Here is a 14271-nt window from a genome sequence, read left to right as displayed (position 1 = left end):
TGAGTCGTACAACGGAGTATTCGAGTCTATCTCGAGTTGCTCAAGCTTTGATTTCCGCTTGGCGCCTTTCGTCTTTTCGAGAAGCAGATCTTGAAGATGAGGGTCCCGCACGACTGAAGCTAGCGGCACCTCTTCGTCGTCGTCAAGGTTATTGTCGTCGTCAAGGTTATTGTCGTCGTCAAGGTTATCGTCCTGTGCGACAAACTCTTCATCGTCATCAATATCATGATGCCCTCCTTCTTGCCGGCCATTTTTACCACCTGCCGCCGTCGCCCCATTGACCTCCGCGCCATCATCACTCATCCATTGAGTGTGTCCATGCATGAAACCATTAGTGAGCAGGTGCCCTGCAATTTGCTGAATACGGGTCAAACCATTTCCCTCGTTTGCATCTCCGGCACGGACACAATACCTCCGTGCGGTTATTTTCATACATGTCGATGATCGCGTGTTTCAGATATCTCATCACGATGCTTTCACTCATCTCGATAACCATTATCGCCTGCATGGTAAGATTACATAATTCATTAGAACCATGCATCCGTCGGTAGTTTTCACGGAAAATTTCGGCATGACCTTCCTACACGGTAGGACATAGGAGCGCTGTAAATGTGCCGAAACGGAAACTTAAAGTATCAACATTTCGGCGCAACGTTGGCAACTCATTTTCAACGCCAACACACACAAGCACAAGCACAACATATATATATGCCACACACAAGAGCTTTGCTTCAAATGTCCAACATAAGTCGATTTCATTCCTCAATTTGTTCATTAATCACCTATTTGTTTGATATATTCGTCAACGAGATCGAGACGTCGCGCCGCTACCACGGCGTATGGAAGCCAACTTTCTAGATCTAGATCTAGATTGAGCGGTCAATGTGTGATAGATAGATCTAGATCTACATAGGGATGTGGGAGATGCATGTAGGAAGGGAAGATTTGCTCAAAAAATATGATTTTGTTTGGTCAAATTGGCTAAAGTTGGGGTAGAAATGGGCAAATATTAGGTGGGTTGGGAGAAGGGTCGGGTTGTGTGGATGAGGAGTGAGTGTAGTGGCTTGTGAGTGCTGGTTGGTGGCTGTAATAAGTCCCAGGTTACTGCCGGCGCACCAGACCTGGGTGCGCCGGCAGATGTATAGCCCATCCGGCTATATCCGCTCCTGCACCAGGCCCATGAAGCATTGCCGGCGCACCACCCCAAGAGCGCGCCGGTAATAGAAAAATTACCGCCGGCGCGCTCCTGGGCTGGTGCGCCGGCAATGCTTCGTGGGCCTGGCCGAGTTGGGGGGAGGTGTTGCCAGGAAATAGCGCCGGCGCGTCGTGTCAGCTGGTGCGCTGGCAGTGGGAAGGCATCGCCGGCGCGGCGGTTTCCTGGTGCGCCGGCAACAAGTTCCACCGGCGCATGCCTATGGTGGTGCGCCGGCACCACTTGCCTCCACCTATAGGCTTTTCCCTAGTAGTGTTCGGTTGGGACATCTTAATGTCATAGCCTCATAGTACACTAACCAAATGAACTGAGGTTGCTAAAATATTTTGGAAAAATATTAATAAGAGTTCATTATAGAAGCATCATGTCGTATATTGGACTAAAAAAACATTTTGTACAATATGTAAGCGGTAAGCACATCAAAAGTCCAATCAGGAGAGCATTGCAATGTCACTTCCATGCAGCTATCCCTCTCTCTCACCACCGTGTCGCTCAGCTTGGGCGATATGGAGGAAAGCGAGCGCCAATGGTAAGGTCCTCCACCCAGGGAGCTCCTCCGCCGCTGTTACCGCTGACCTCGCCATGGTGGCAGCAGCCCTAGCCTCTGAAGGCGGCTTTGGGGAGAACGCGTGGTGGACGCAGATGGATGCGTACACGCGTGGTGGCCATCCTTGGCAATCTTCACCGACGCGGGGCGCCGGGCGGTGGCCCTCCTCTCCCCACCACCCTGGTGTAGATTTTACTTTTCCATTTTCACGTGCACAAGACGATTAGTCGATGCACAAAATGACTCCTGCATGCACGACGACACACAAAGATCGCGACATGAAAAATCATCTCAAAGAATGAGTTCGACCACAGATTCCGCACACACGAATACAATTACCAATCAAAATAGCAAAATAGGGGAAATGGTTCACAAACTCATGCGCATATATACACATTTATTTTCGAGAAATGGGCTTTTCACCTCCAGTCCACCCCAATGACTAAATTATATCATACATATGACATTGTGATCTCATGTAAGCCTCCAACTTGAAAGAGGAAATCGGTATATTTTTCTAAAGCTGAACTTTATCTCTTTCAAAGTAGCCCATGCGGCTCGTTGTTGTAATAGTGCTGCACACATACTAGCTGCTTACGGTTCGAACCAAAATGAGGTACGATTGTTGTGTGTGAAGTATGTACCTGATGATGTAAACGTTATTGTGGCCAACGAATCCGCTGAACCATGTTAATGTAGTTGGTGAGTTTAATGTTGACAAAAAAGAGGAAATCAACGTGATGTTTTAAAACGTGAGAGGAGCGGGGCGAGTGATAATTTTCCATGGAGAATGGGATTTGCCTTTTTTAAGAAAAAAACACTCGGGGAGGATGTGGAACCCTACCTAAATATTCTCATTCAGTTTTCTAAATGAGCTAGGGCACATGATAATTACAAGAGAAGAGAGCATGTTGCATTATATCTGCATACACAAACGACACCCAAATCACACCAAGAAACAAACAAAACAACAAGAAGTGCCGAAGAGACAATCCGGCAATGAACACATCACACATGACATTAGTCTTCTGGAAGGATAAAAATCAGTCAAGAAAAAGTTCAAAGAACCACCCTATGATCAGTTGTGCCGCCAAAGTAGCCGAAGGACCACATGTAGCCGAGTCATGGACACGACAATGATGTTGTAGAGAAAACAAAACAAAAATACACCAGGGATCCTAATCCATGCAATTATTGGACAAGTTTACATAGCATGTGAACTCACCAAGTGGGAGATATAAGAGCAATAAAAGTGCACAACCTTGCTAAGGCCGCAAGGTACAACACGGCCGCATATTTCACAGCAATGGATTTCAGAACATGTGCAGGATCATGATCCTTCTTCCACTTTGGTCATTTCACCAATGCCTCTTTTGTCACGGGAATACGCTAGCCATCAGTCTTTTGTAGCTATAGCCGATTATGCTGCAAAAAAAAGTCGATTCTGCAAAAAAATCCAGTCAATGTTGCAAAATAATCCTTAATGTAACTTTTTTTGTATGTAGCATTTTCGTAAAATGCGACATCGTTTTGCAACATTTGTCTAATGATATGTAAATAGGTGTGACATGTAGAAGCTTTTGTTGCAACATTTCGAGCATATTCATGTAGCAAAAAAATATTATATAGCAAATCAAAATTTGGTTGTAGCGAAAGTGTAAAAATCGTGTCGCGGTATGTATCCAACATTTATGCCTAACGCATCCAACATTTTAGGAATACATATGTAACATTGCAGAAATCACTATAACATAGTTTGTAGCATTTTATAAACGCTTAAACAGTACAAATGACGCATACATGTAGCAAATCGCAACACTGTACGCAACATCGAGAAAATCCCCCAAACATGACCTTCAGCTTTGGCAAGGGATCGAGGCACAAAGCTCACCGTCTTTCGACTCACATGCATGAATCCCCCTCACCAAAGTACCATCGGTGCTTGTTGGACATTCCCAAGCTCGTCGGGCTTCAGCTGTGTGCAGGGGAGAGGGGCATGCCAACCTGAGCAGACGGTTGTAGCGACGACATCATCGTGTGGAGATCTATGGCAACGCGACCGACAGGCAGGGAGCAGCCACTGGGAAGGCCTCTCCTGCATTGGTGGCGAGGGGCATGTGGCCGCGGTAGCCGAGAAGGGGAGCATGCAGTGGTGGGCCTGGTGGGATCGTGCAGTGGCCGGTTAGCGGGTGGCTTCTGCCATGGGAGTGCGCGCATGTGAGCGGCGTGTGGTTGTTGAATTATGTTTTCATTCGGCACGCCAATATTTCTTTTTGAGGGCAATAATATTTTTCTGCATCTTCTTTTTGTAGCTCGGTCACTCTTAAGATTGATGGGTCCATTTTAGCCGGCCCTTAAGAGCATGTCTAACAGATCTCCTATTTTTTTTGCCCCCTATTTTTTTTGCCCCGTAAAACGCGAGTAGAGGATCCTGTATTCACTTTTCACCGGTCGAAAACTCATCCGAGCTAGCAGACTCCGTATCCTCACGCCGTAAAACAGAATCCTACGAAATATTCTGTTTTCAGCGGCGGCGTGCGGGTGGCTATGGCGGCGCCGCGGGGAAAACGGTTGGGAATTCTGAAATGTTCGCGCGCCCTAGCTAAAATGGGATGAGGGGTTGGCCCTGTATTCAGCCTCCCGCCCCGTACAAGTAAGGGGCGAAGAGCCGCCCCGTAGCCAAAATTGTAAAAAATCAACGCGGGGGCCTGTTTTACGGGGTCTGCTACACGGCCGGGTAGAGCTCTACCCCGTATATCGGCGGTTATTTTACGGGGTTGGACCTTTTAGGGGGTCTGTTAGACATGCTCTAAGTACACTGATGTGACCCGTCTTGGTTCTGAGCTATGAACTTTTAATCCCTTTGACCAGACACGAAGCACGCGAGAGGCAACTGACACGCGCGCGCTTCCCGCCACGCCCGTCGCCGCCGGATCCACCGCCACCTTCGCATCACACCGCCACCACTCCGGTGAGGCGGCAACTCGATCAGCTGGTTTGCCCGATCGATGCCGTCCGCGCCGCCTCTCTCGTGGCGCCTGGGCCTCCCGCTCGTCGTCTTCGTCTCCGTCCCTTTTCTCCTCCCGCTCACCCTCCCATTCCTCCTCCTCCGCCCCTCCGACTCCTCCCCGCGCCCTCTCTCCTCCCACCGCCTCACCTGGCTCCCCTCCATTCACATCGCTGTTCCATCACCACCGCCGCCGCCGCCACCGCCACCAACGATACAAACGCCACCGCAGCCGACACAAACGACGACGTCACCTTCTCCACCACCGCCCCTACCGACAACAAAAACGGCGTCTCCACCGCCGCGGCCCAAGGCGGACGCCGACACGACACCCGAACGGTGCGACATCTACGACGGGACGTGGGTCCGGGCCGACGACGATGACGAGGGGGAAGAGCCAGTCAGGCCGCTGTACGCGCCGGGCACGTGCCCGTACGTGGACGAGGCGTACGCGTGCGCGTCCAACGGACGCCCCGACGCCGGGTACACGCGGTGGCGCTGGGCGCCGCGCGCGTGCCGCCTGCCCCGGTTCAACGCGACGGACCTCCTGTCGAGGCTGCGGGGGCGGCGGCTGATGCTAGTCGGCGACTCCATGAACCGGAACCAGTTCGAGTCCATGCTCTGCATCCTCCGCGCCGCGCTGCCCGACAAGTCCAGGGTGTTCGAGACCCACGGGTACCGCATCTCCAAGGGCCGCGGCTACTTCGTCTTCAAGTTCCCGGTAAACTCAAATCCATGGCGTGCGTGATCAGATCGCTCCATTGATCGAAGGTTAAACAATTGATGCATGAATTGTTATAGGACTATGACTGCACGGTGGAGTTCGTGCGGTCGCATTTCCTGGTCAGGGAAGGGGTGCGGCTGAACCGGCAGGGGAACTCGAACCCGATCCTCCAGATCGACCGCGTGGACAAGACGGCCGGCCGCTGGAAGAAGGCCGACGTCCTCGTCTTCAACACCGGCCACTGGTGGACGCACGGCAAGACGGCCAGGGGGTACGCCTCGATCGACGCTTAGTTTGCAGCTTCCCAAATGATCGACAAATCAGATGAACATTCCCTGCAGCAAGAACTACTACAAGGAAGGCGATACGCTGTACCCGCAGTTCGACTCGACGGTGGCCTACCGGCGAGCCCTCAAGACGTGGGCGCGGTGGGTCGACAAGAACATGGACCCCAACAAGAGCGTCGTCTTCTACCGGGGATACTCCACGGCACACTTCAGGCATCGATCGACCAACCACAAGCTACACTGATTCAGTTCGAGCTGTGGCCTGACGAGCACTTCTTCTTGCGCGCGTGATCGATGCAGGGGAGGGGAGTGGGACTCGGGCGGCTCGTGCAGCGGGGAGACGGAGCCGACGTTCAAGGGCGCCGTCGTCGACAGCTACCCGGAGAAGATGAGGATCGCGGAGGAGGTGATCAGGGGGATGCGGTTCCCGGTGCGGCTGCTGAACGTGACGAGGCTAACCAGCTTCCGCAAGGACGGGCACCCGTCGGTGTACGGCATGGCGCCGGAGAAGAGGAGGAAGGTGTCCAAGAGGAAGCAGGACTGCAGCCACTGGTGCCTCCCCGGCGTGCCCGACGCCTGGAACGAGCTCATCTACGCGTCCCTCGTCTTGGAACCCAACCCCAGCTCGTGGGAACCCAACCCCAGCTTGTAATTGTCTAGACATATTCTCATCCTTGATTTTTTTCGAGAGAACGCCAAAAATAGAAGAAAGCTACCACTCGCTACAAGTAACATAACACAAACTCTACACCGGCTAGTTTAAAGATAGCCAACATGAGAGAGACCTTCCTAAACTAATCAACAAAGTTCCGACGCTAGACGCCTTGGAAGAACAACAACTCCAAAAGAACTCTCCTTGTCCACTCAGCATCTAAAGGACAAGATGGCGGAACTTGGTCCGCTAGGGCGGACCCAAGCACACTGAGTGGGGGCCTAGGTCCCCACACAAAATTTCAAATCCCTTTGGTATTTGCTCATGTTTGAAAGAAAATTTTGCAAACTCTATTAATTTGTACAAGGAATACCCCCACTCAATTGTTTAACCCTGGCTCATGATTGTTTCTCGGTTTGCCGTATTGGTCGGTCCCGAGAAGGCATCGTCTTGGAATCGTCAACCATAGCGTGGATAGCGCCCCTGAAGATCAACCTCGAACCGGGGCGAGAACCAGAGGAACACAACAAAGAACCTCCAAGTCGTGCCTCCAAGCACGAAACTAGCAATGAGGAAAACTTCGATTTTTTTTAACATAAGAGGGGTCTGGAAAGACCCCAATGCTGCATTAATAAAGTGTCGGTGGAGTACATTTACAAGAAGGGCATCTGAAAGTGAAAGCATTACAACAAGACCAATACTAATTGCAAAATAGACCCTGAACTTAAAGATGGAAAAGCAATCAAGGACAAGTCTTATTCTAGCTCCATCTGCACAATGACAGCGACGCAACCAAGCACAGCCAACTGTTTCACCACCGAGGACTAAGGCACTTGGGGCGAAGCAGCTGGAGCACACCGTCTTGGAGCCAGAGAGCCTCCGCATTAGCATCCAAGCTTGGAGATAGATCACCTTCCGTCGTCTAACGGCGAGCGGGGAGGGAGTGACTACCCATCATCCTTGAGATTCGGAAGCTAGAAAGCATCACTAATCAATGGCAAATGTGCCATTGAGATGTCACCCGCAGCATCGGGCGAAAGCTCTCTAGCAAATCCCAGATCCGCAGCATCCACGGCCGGCAAGAGGACAAAGACGAGCTCCCAACTGATGTATCTGGAAATTGCACCGCCCATCACCTGCATCAAGAAGCAACATAACAACCCACATCCTCCCCTCGCCACAATAGCCGGCCAGAGGATGCTTGTCAGCGCACCACTTGACACCAGATCAAAGCAGCATGAAGTGATCTTATTAAGAAGACCGATAGCTCTTCCCTCCGCTTCCCCCTCCGACAAAAGAAGCAGGGAAACAAGAAGGAAAAGCTCTAGAGACCACGAGATCTGACCGTCGAGATCCCGATCTTCGCTCCAAACTATGGGCATAAATCCTAAACCCGTGCAAGACAAGAATTTTTTTATTTACGATTTTATATTCTTGTTACTAGATGTTCTATAGGAATAAGAAGAAATCGTAACTCCTTACCACATGAGTGGATATATAGGAAAGAAATCCAAATCTACCGAATCGCTCTGCTAGATGGAATAACCAAGCCAGAACAGAAAAAATTAAAAGGCATAAAGCCAAACCAACAACTCAAGAAACTACTGCTATGTACAACGAAGCCTATTCTAGACGAACTCCGGCCGGCTAATTCGGCGGAGAGGCTATCGGAACGGCCCGGGGAGCGGCGGAAGTCTTTGAGGAATTGTAGCGCCTTGACAGCAGTCGAGGGGGGATCGGACAACTTTTTTTTTACGTGCGGAAAGCTTTGGATTAGTTGGTATGTGTCCCAAACCCAACATACGTGTTCCATTGAACATGTCAGCAAACAGTGGAAGACACATAAACTTTGTTTACACGAAACAATAAAGAATACGTCTTATCTAGGTTTACGTAACCGTCTCTGGATTGCAGGAAGAACAAGCTAGAGGAAGAGCGGCCGCAGCCCCGCACAGTGGGAAGTCGGGGAAGACTGGTCAGACCACGAGCGCGATCTCCCCCAAAACTCACCTCGCCGTCCCCGCATCTCGACCTCGCCGGCGGCGGAACACGATGTCGACGGTCCGGAGGTTCGGGATGGCGGCGGCGGCCGCCGCGTTCATCGCCTTCGCGGCCTTCGGATCCGCCTCGGCGTCCAAGCCGGCCTCCTTCGTCAAATCCACCGTCAAAGCCCACGACGTCGTCATCTTCTCCAAGTCCTACTGCCCGTAAGGCCCCCTCCAGTCTCCTCTCACTCCTAGATTCTCGTTTCCTCTCGCTTGTTGGCGCCAATGAACTGTGGCCTTAGGTTTGGGTGTGGTTGCTATCTGATCCTGGTGCTGATCCGATAAATTGTGTGGTTTGGCTGGAACTGTAGAATGGTGGAAACCAAAGTAACGGGTTTTCCTTTTCTGGATCCAACTGTAGAACGACTGATGTTTTTGTTTTCTGTTACAATCAGAATTGGAACCCTGTGAACTGTGGATCGAAGATCCAAGTGGTCATCAGCTTTGTGATTCTTTGAAACCAGAATCGAACCGAGTGAAACAGTTAACCTCTGGTACTGAATTCAACCCTGGGTGGTACTGGTACTGCTCTCATCTGGCCTTGCTTGGTGTTGGTCATCTAAGCGTGTATTTGCTCACAATTCTTGATACACTAGGTACTAAGAGAAGTGCCAGTAACTTTCACTCTGCTTGTTTGATCTCATCAGAAAAGAAAACTCTGAAGTTTGATCTGACGAATATTACTTTGCTTGTTCTAGTCAAGGATTACGAGTCGTTCGACTTCCCCGAACTAATCGCACAACTAGTCGACCTTTGGCAACTTGACTGTGACAACATTGAACGACATGACTAGTTTAAGTTGTTGATCGACTAGTTGACTAGTTGACGACTAATTACGACAAGCCTATGTCCACGAGTCTAGCGACTACTTTTTGCTGTGACAAAAAAAATTCCAGCCCGTAGATCTACCCCTCCAGAAATAATCGAGCGACTAATTTGTTGCTTGAGCCAGAAAAAGAAGTAGAGAGAGGTGAAAGCATGTAAGGAGGAAGAGAAAGAGATTGCAGAGGCGTCGTCTATGAAACAGAGCCTCATCTTACCTGCCTCCTAATTGGGATGGATGGTAAATATTTCTTCTAGAAATCTGGATGCAGCAGATGGCTCAGGGAAAGCTAGGATTTTCAATTGGGGCTTGATGGACTCGATATGCCCATACATATTAACGTCGAGTCTATCTTCTTCCTGGATCTTATCCTGAAACGGAGCTCCGCATCCTACCTCTCAGCCGCCAGGACCTTCTTGCCCATCCTGGATGCTGCGACCTCTCCCTCTTCTCTCATCCTCTCCTCTAAATCCCCCCTGACTACATATCGACTAGTTGAGCACTAGTTGTGACTAGTCATTGAGTGGGCATTCCAGCGACTAGTTGCGATTCATCGACTCGTATACCTTGGTTCTGGTATACTCAGTCTAATCAGGCTTTTGTTTTGTCATACTCAATTTAGGAGAATATGGCCCTCTACTCTCCTTTTAGAATGCTCTCTTAGGTCTGCGTATTGGATTTGTCAGTATAAGTTTGAGCCTGATTAGCTCACCAGAATTCTTGAAAGAACAATGAAATGAAATAAAATAAACTCAAATATCTGTATGAAGTTATGTACTTGAGAACTTTTGGATAGCACATGACTATGCGGGATGACACTGATATGGTCAGATGATATAAAATTGAAAGGCACTGCTGTCGTCAGATGATGCGAAAAAATAATTTTTGAGAAAAATAATGATTATGATGATAATACATAGATGCCAAACCCAAATACAGATAATTAACACATTTCATTATTGTGGTCCTGTCAGAAGAAACTCTTATGGTTAAGCACTTAATTTTTGCAGGTATTGTAGAAGGGCGAAGGCTGTGTTCAAGGAGCTTGAACTGAAGAAGGACCCGTACGTCGTCGAGCTCGATGAGAGAGGTTTGTTAATATATCCATGTTTATATTGTATTTAGGGGTTTGCTGTATGTGATAACTGATAAGTGTGTTGTCTTCAATATGTAGTGCTATATTCTCTACTTCAAAAGAACAGTTAGTTATGTATTTTGGTCTCAGAATCTAGTAATGTCGATGTTTATGTCTTGAGCATTCTGCCATATTTTACCCTTAGTGGAAGTTCCATTGAACTAACATCTATGGAAATAGACCTTTTAGAATGTTGACGTTGTATTGAAACAGGATTCAGATTACTATTCGATGTCACATGACGGGATAGGTGTTTGTCTAGGGTTTTTCTTTGTTTGCACTTATGGCGCAGTGAACACATTTTTTGCCCTGGTGCTATTCTGTTGTAACGCGAAGCCACTTGTCCTCTTAATGAAAAGATGCGCAAAACCATTTTGTGCATTCTCTGGAATGAGGTTACCAGATTATAGGTTTAAAAATTAGCTACCTGGTTGAAAGACATGGGTAAAGTGATGAAGTAAGTAAGGCCGCCATTCCTAGATAAGAAAAACTGGGACCTTTTTCTTCATTTACCCAGCAAAGCAAAATGATCACGTATATCATATTAAATCAGTCTCGACCGCCATTCCTTTTTGTTAGTATATTGTTCTTAGAACTGGGACCTGACAATTTTAGTAAATTGCTGACAATCATATTAAATTGCTACGGACCTACGGTGAAACATTTTTTCTGGTTGTGATGCAGAGGATGGTGGGGACATCCAGGATGCCTTAGCCGACATGGTTGGCAGACGCACTGTTCCTCAAGTGTTTATCCGTGGAAAGCACTTGGGAGGCTCTGACGGTATGTAGTGTTCTGGTACACAGATCAGTTACAACAGTAAATTCAAAGAACTCACTTTCCATCCGGACTCCTACTTATTGATTTTTAATGGACAAAAATTGCAGATACTGTCGACGCGTACGAAAGTGGGAAGCTGGCTAAACTTCTGGACCTTGCTGTCAAGGACGATCTTTGAATCGTAGTTTAGCTCCAATCTGGCCCCTCTTGCTTTGAGGTTACCAAGTCCAACTCTGAATTAACGTTTGCGCAGAACCTATCACCAGGATTTCGTGTCACCGTATAAACCGTTTTAACTGTACTTTGTGGCAATTACTCTGTTATCTTTCACCATCGTTGTTCAATCATGCTGCATTTCAAGCGCAGACCACACCATATGATCTATACAGTTTCTAGAATATGAAACTAGCCAGTTTTCATTGGTTAAAAGAACAAAACACTCACGATCGTGAGTTGGTGGTAAAAAATAATTTCAAAATTGTTTTGGAAATTTTGCTGCGATTAAAATAGCTCTTGGTTAAGACAAGTAAGATTTCAGGATAAAAGTGCATGGACCATGTGCGACGGATGGTGCTCTGTCGATTGAACTATTTGCACCCAGTAGGTGAAGCCATGGATTTCTACATTGGGTGTTGCAAAGCAGTAGCGACTTGCATAGGTTTGAGGATATGCTGACCACACCATATGCTGTTTATAGTTTCTGTAGTACGAAACTAGCCAGCTTTCATTGGTTAAAGAATGAACGCTCAGGATTGTGGGGCGGTAGAAACTAATTTCAGTATTTTTTGGAAATAGACAAGCAACCTGTTTGCTTTGCTGTCAAGCTGAGCACTATTGGTTAAGACGAGAAACTTTCAGGATAAAGGTGCATCCACCATGACCGACTAGCGGTGTTCTGCCAATTCAACTTTTTGCTCCCTATCAGCTGCTTTGTCAAGGCAGCGTGAGATGGGGCATGTGCAAGCCGGTTTGGAAATCGTTTGCACCGATGAAGTGTAAGATCTTCATTTGGCTAGCGCTAAAATACAGACTTTGGACCTCAGATAGGAGAGCATGGCATGGGCTGCAGGAGCATTCAGATACCTGCTTTACTTGTTTGCAGGCGGAGGACAAAGTGGATCACATTCTGGCACAATGTCCATATGCGAGACAAGTGTGGTGTGAGGTGCTAAGGAGTGTCGGACTTACCTTCCCCGACCCAGGAGGGGTGGGGGAGTTGGAGAGGTGGTGGACGGAAGCCCGAAAGAGAACCAGGAAGCTCGACAGGAAGAGATTTGACTCTTTGGTCATCAGCACGTCTTGGTCGCTTTGGAAGCAAAGGAACGCCAGGGCTTTTGGCAATGAACGTGAGCAGAAGACCCTCGCCCAAACGCTAGAGGAGATAAGGGAGGAGTTCCAGCTTTGGGAGAGGGCGAGGAGGGGAGGGAGGGATAGGATAACGCAAGAGTAGACTTTAGGGGGAGAGGAGGTTTCTGGTGTGAGTGTGTTGCAGCCCTGTTGTATGCAACAATCTGGCTGTTTCTTGTAAATTGCCTTTGGCTTCTCCTTCTATAAAGATAAGGCACGCTTTCCGCGTGCTCTCGAAAAAAAAAACTTTTTGGTCCCTATAGGTCGAAAGATCCAAAGAAGGATTTGGCACGGAGAATTGTAGAAGCAGTAGCGCACAAATTTTCGTACCTGAAGGAAACAAACCAGTAATATACACATTGAACCATTAAAGGGACACCACTTTGCAGTAACTTTCATGTACATATATTTCTTCCCTTTTTTAGTTCTTAAGGTGACAGCATTGTTAGTTTGTGAATTGCCCTTTGCAGCCATACCTTGCCTGCTATTTTCTAGTAAAATGTCAAAAGGATATATTTTGAAAAGACATTTAGAGGATTCAACTAGGACATGGCACCAAATGGAGGAACCAAGCTGGAACTGCAAAGGCCGATTCTGCCCATGAGGTTGGTCGACGTCTTGACCTTTCTGCATTTGCCCGAACGAGGATCGTATACTTGTAGCACCAGCTTTGATCTTTCGTCATAGGAGGAGTAGAAGAGCACCTCCCCACCGAGACGTAAGAGTCTCAAAGGAACCACAAAGTCGGCCAAGAGATCCACCGGTAACGAGTAGGCCTTGATCCAAGAGCTATTATCGGTATTAGTCAAGAGCCATATATCGGCCACGAGAGGGTACTCCCTCCGAGCCATGCACAAGGTGCCGTTGAGCTCGGCTAGGCTTATGCTCTTCTTGCTGCCGACTATGCCTGCTGGTGGTCCGGGGATCACAGTCCACGTCTCGTTGTCGAGGTCGAAGGAGAGCACGTCGTAGTGGTCCTGGGACAGGAAATGCAGGGCGCCATGGAGCGTGACTACGGAGCTGGAGGTGATCTTATTCCAATGGGAGACCATTGGTGGGGGTGATTGCACCTGCCTCCATCTGGAGGCGCCGTCTCCTAGGCTGAGGACCTCGCAGGTGAGGTGGGCGTCGAGACGGAAGACCTTGAGCGAGCCGGTCCTTGCGGCGCGTCCACATGAGGCGTACATGAGGAAGCCGGCAGCGGCATCCTCCGCCGGCAGCAGTGCCTTCCCCGTGGATAGATCCACTACCTCTAGTGTACTAGAGCGGCCGCTGCTGGAGGAGATGCAGGCAAGATCGTCGAGGCTCGCCCAGAGAGTCCAATTCCCTTCCCTTGGAGGGAACCTTCGAACCACGGAGCCATCCGTGTCCATCAGCTGCAGGTTTGTTGTACCGCTCACGGAGGTGGACATGCCGACGAGAAGCGGCTCAGCGCGGGACCTGTGCATGGCGGCGAAGGCCCGGGAGGAGATGAGAGCGTGCCACTCCCTAGACACGCACCGGAATTGGCACAGCGGCTTCGCTGGCAGCCACGAGAGGATCTCGACGATGACGTCCCGCGATCGCGAGATGGCTGTGGTGGTGGAGCGAAGATCACGGCACAGGCGTTGCGGCGGCGACGCCATGGCAGCGTGCGAACTCGACCAGGAGTTCCGCGGAGATGTATGTTGCCCTTGTCGCCCGGCGACTGTTGATGGCTTTTATGTTCATC

At 49.1% G+C, this 14271-nt stretch overlaps 3 protein-coding genes across 3 annotated transcripts; 2 read left to right on the top strand and 1 right to left on the bottom strand.

Annotated features, from left to right (window-relative positions):
- Nucleotides 1-4655: 4655 nt before the first annotated feature.
- LOC127313995 (protein trichome birefringence-like 5) lies at nucleotides 4656-6489 on the top strand. The gene is made up of 4 exons (XM_051344459.2): nucleotides 4656-5488; nucleotides 5569-5762; nucleotides 5833-5991; nucleotides 6079-6489. Exons 1-4 carry the CDS (start codon nucleotides 4769-4771, stop codon nucleotides 6428-6430), a joined length of 1425 nt encoding a protein of 474 aa, XP_051200419.1. The 5' UTR covers nucleotides 4656-4768; the 3' UTR covers nucleotides 6431-6489.
- Nucleotides 6490-8374: 1885 nt separating this feature from the next.
- Nucleotides 8375-11543, top strand: LOC127311773 (glutaredoxin-C8). Its single transcript, XM_051342233.2, has 4 exons — nucleotides 8375-8637; nucleotides 10309-10388; nucleotides 11118-11216; nucleotides 11321-11543. Exons 1-4 carry the CDS (start codon nucleotides 8483-8485, stop codon nucleotides 11389-11391), a joined length of 405 nt encoding a protein of 134 aa, XP_051198193.1. The 5' UTR covers nucleotides 8375-8482; the 3' UTR covers nucleotides 11392-11543.
- A 1559-nt stretch (nucleotides 11544-13102) lies between these two features.
- On the bottom strand, nucleotides 13103-14185 carry LOC139834022 (F-box only protein 12-like). Its single transcript, XM_071824408.1, has one exon. It carries the CDS (start codon nucleotides 14183-14185, stop codon nucleotides 13103-13105), a length of 1083 nt encoding a protein of 360 aa, XP_071680509.1.
- Nucleotides 14186-14271: the final 86 nt, after the last annotated feature.

The sequence above is a fragment of the Lolium perenne genome, chromosome 7 (genome assembly GCF_019359855.2).
Source record: "Lolium perenne isolate Kyuss_39 chromosome 7, Kyuss_2.0, whole genome shotgun sequence".
Taxonomy (NCBI): Eukaryota; Viridiplantae; Streptophyta; class Magnoliopsida; order Poales; family Poaceae; genus Lolium; species Lolium perenne.
Note: the sequence above shows the minus strand (reverse complement) of the source record. Positions and strands in the feature narration are given on the sequence as shown.

Coding starts and splice junctions, on each gene's coding strand:
- LOC127313995 (XM_051344459.2), top strand. CDS start 4,769: ATGCCGTCCGCGCCGCCTCTCTCGTGGCGCCTGGGCCTCCCGCTCGTC. Junction 5,763..5,832: donor CACGGCAAGACGGCCAGGGG/GTACGCCTCGAT, acceptor CATTCCCTGCAG/CAAGAACTACTACAAGGAAG. Junction 5,992..6,078: donor TACTCCACGGCACACTTCAG/GCATCGATCGAC, acceptor TGATCGATGCAG/GGGAGGGGAGTGGGACTCGG.
- LOC127311773 (XM_051342233.2), top strand. CDS start 8,483: ATGTCGACGGTCCGGAGGTTCGGGATGGCGGCGGCGGCCGCCGCGTTC. Junction 8,638..10,308: donor TTCTCCAAGTCCTACTGCCC/GTAAGGCCCCCT, acceptor TAATTTTTGCAG/GTATTGTAGAAGGGCGAAGG. Junction 11,217..11,320: donor GCACTTGGGAGGCTCTGACG/GTATGTAGTGTT, acceptor CAAAAATTGCAG/ATACTGTCGACGCGTACGAA.
- LOC139834022 (XM_071824408.1), bottom strand. CDS start 14,185: ATGGCGTCGCCGCCGCAACGCCTGTGCCGTGATCTTCGCTCCACCACC.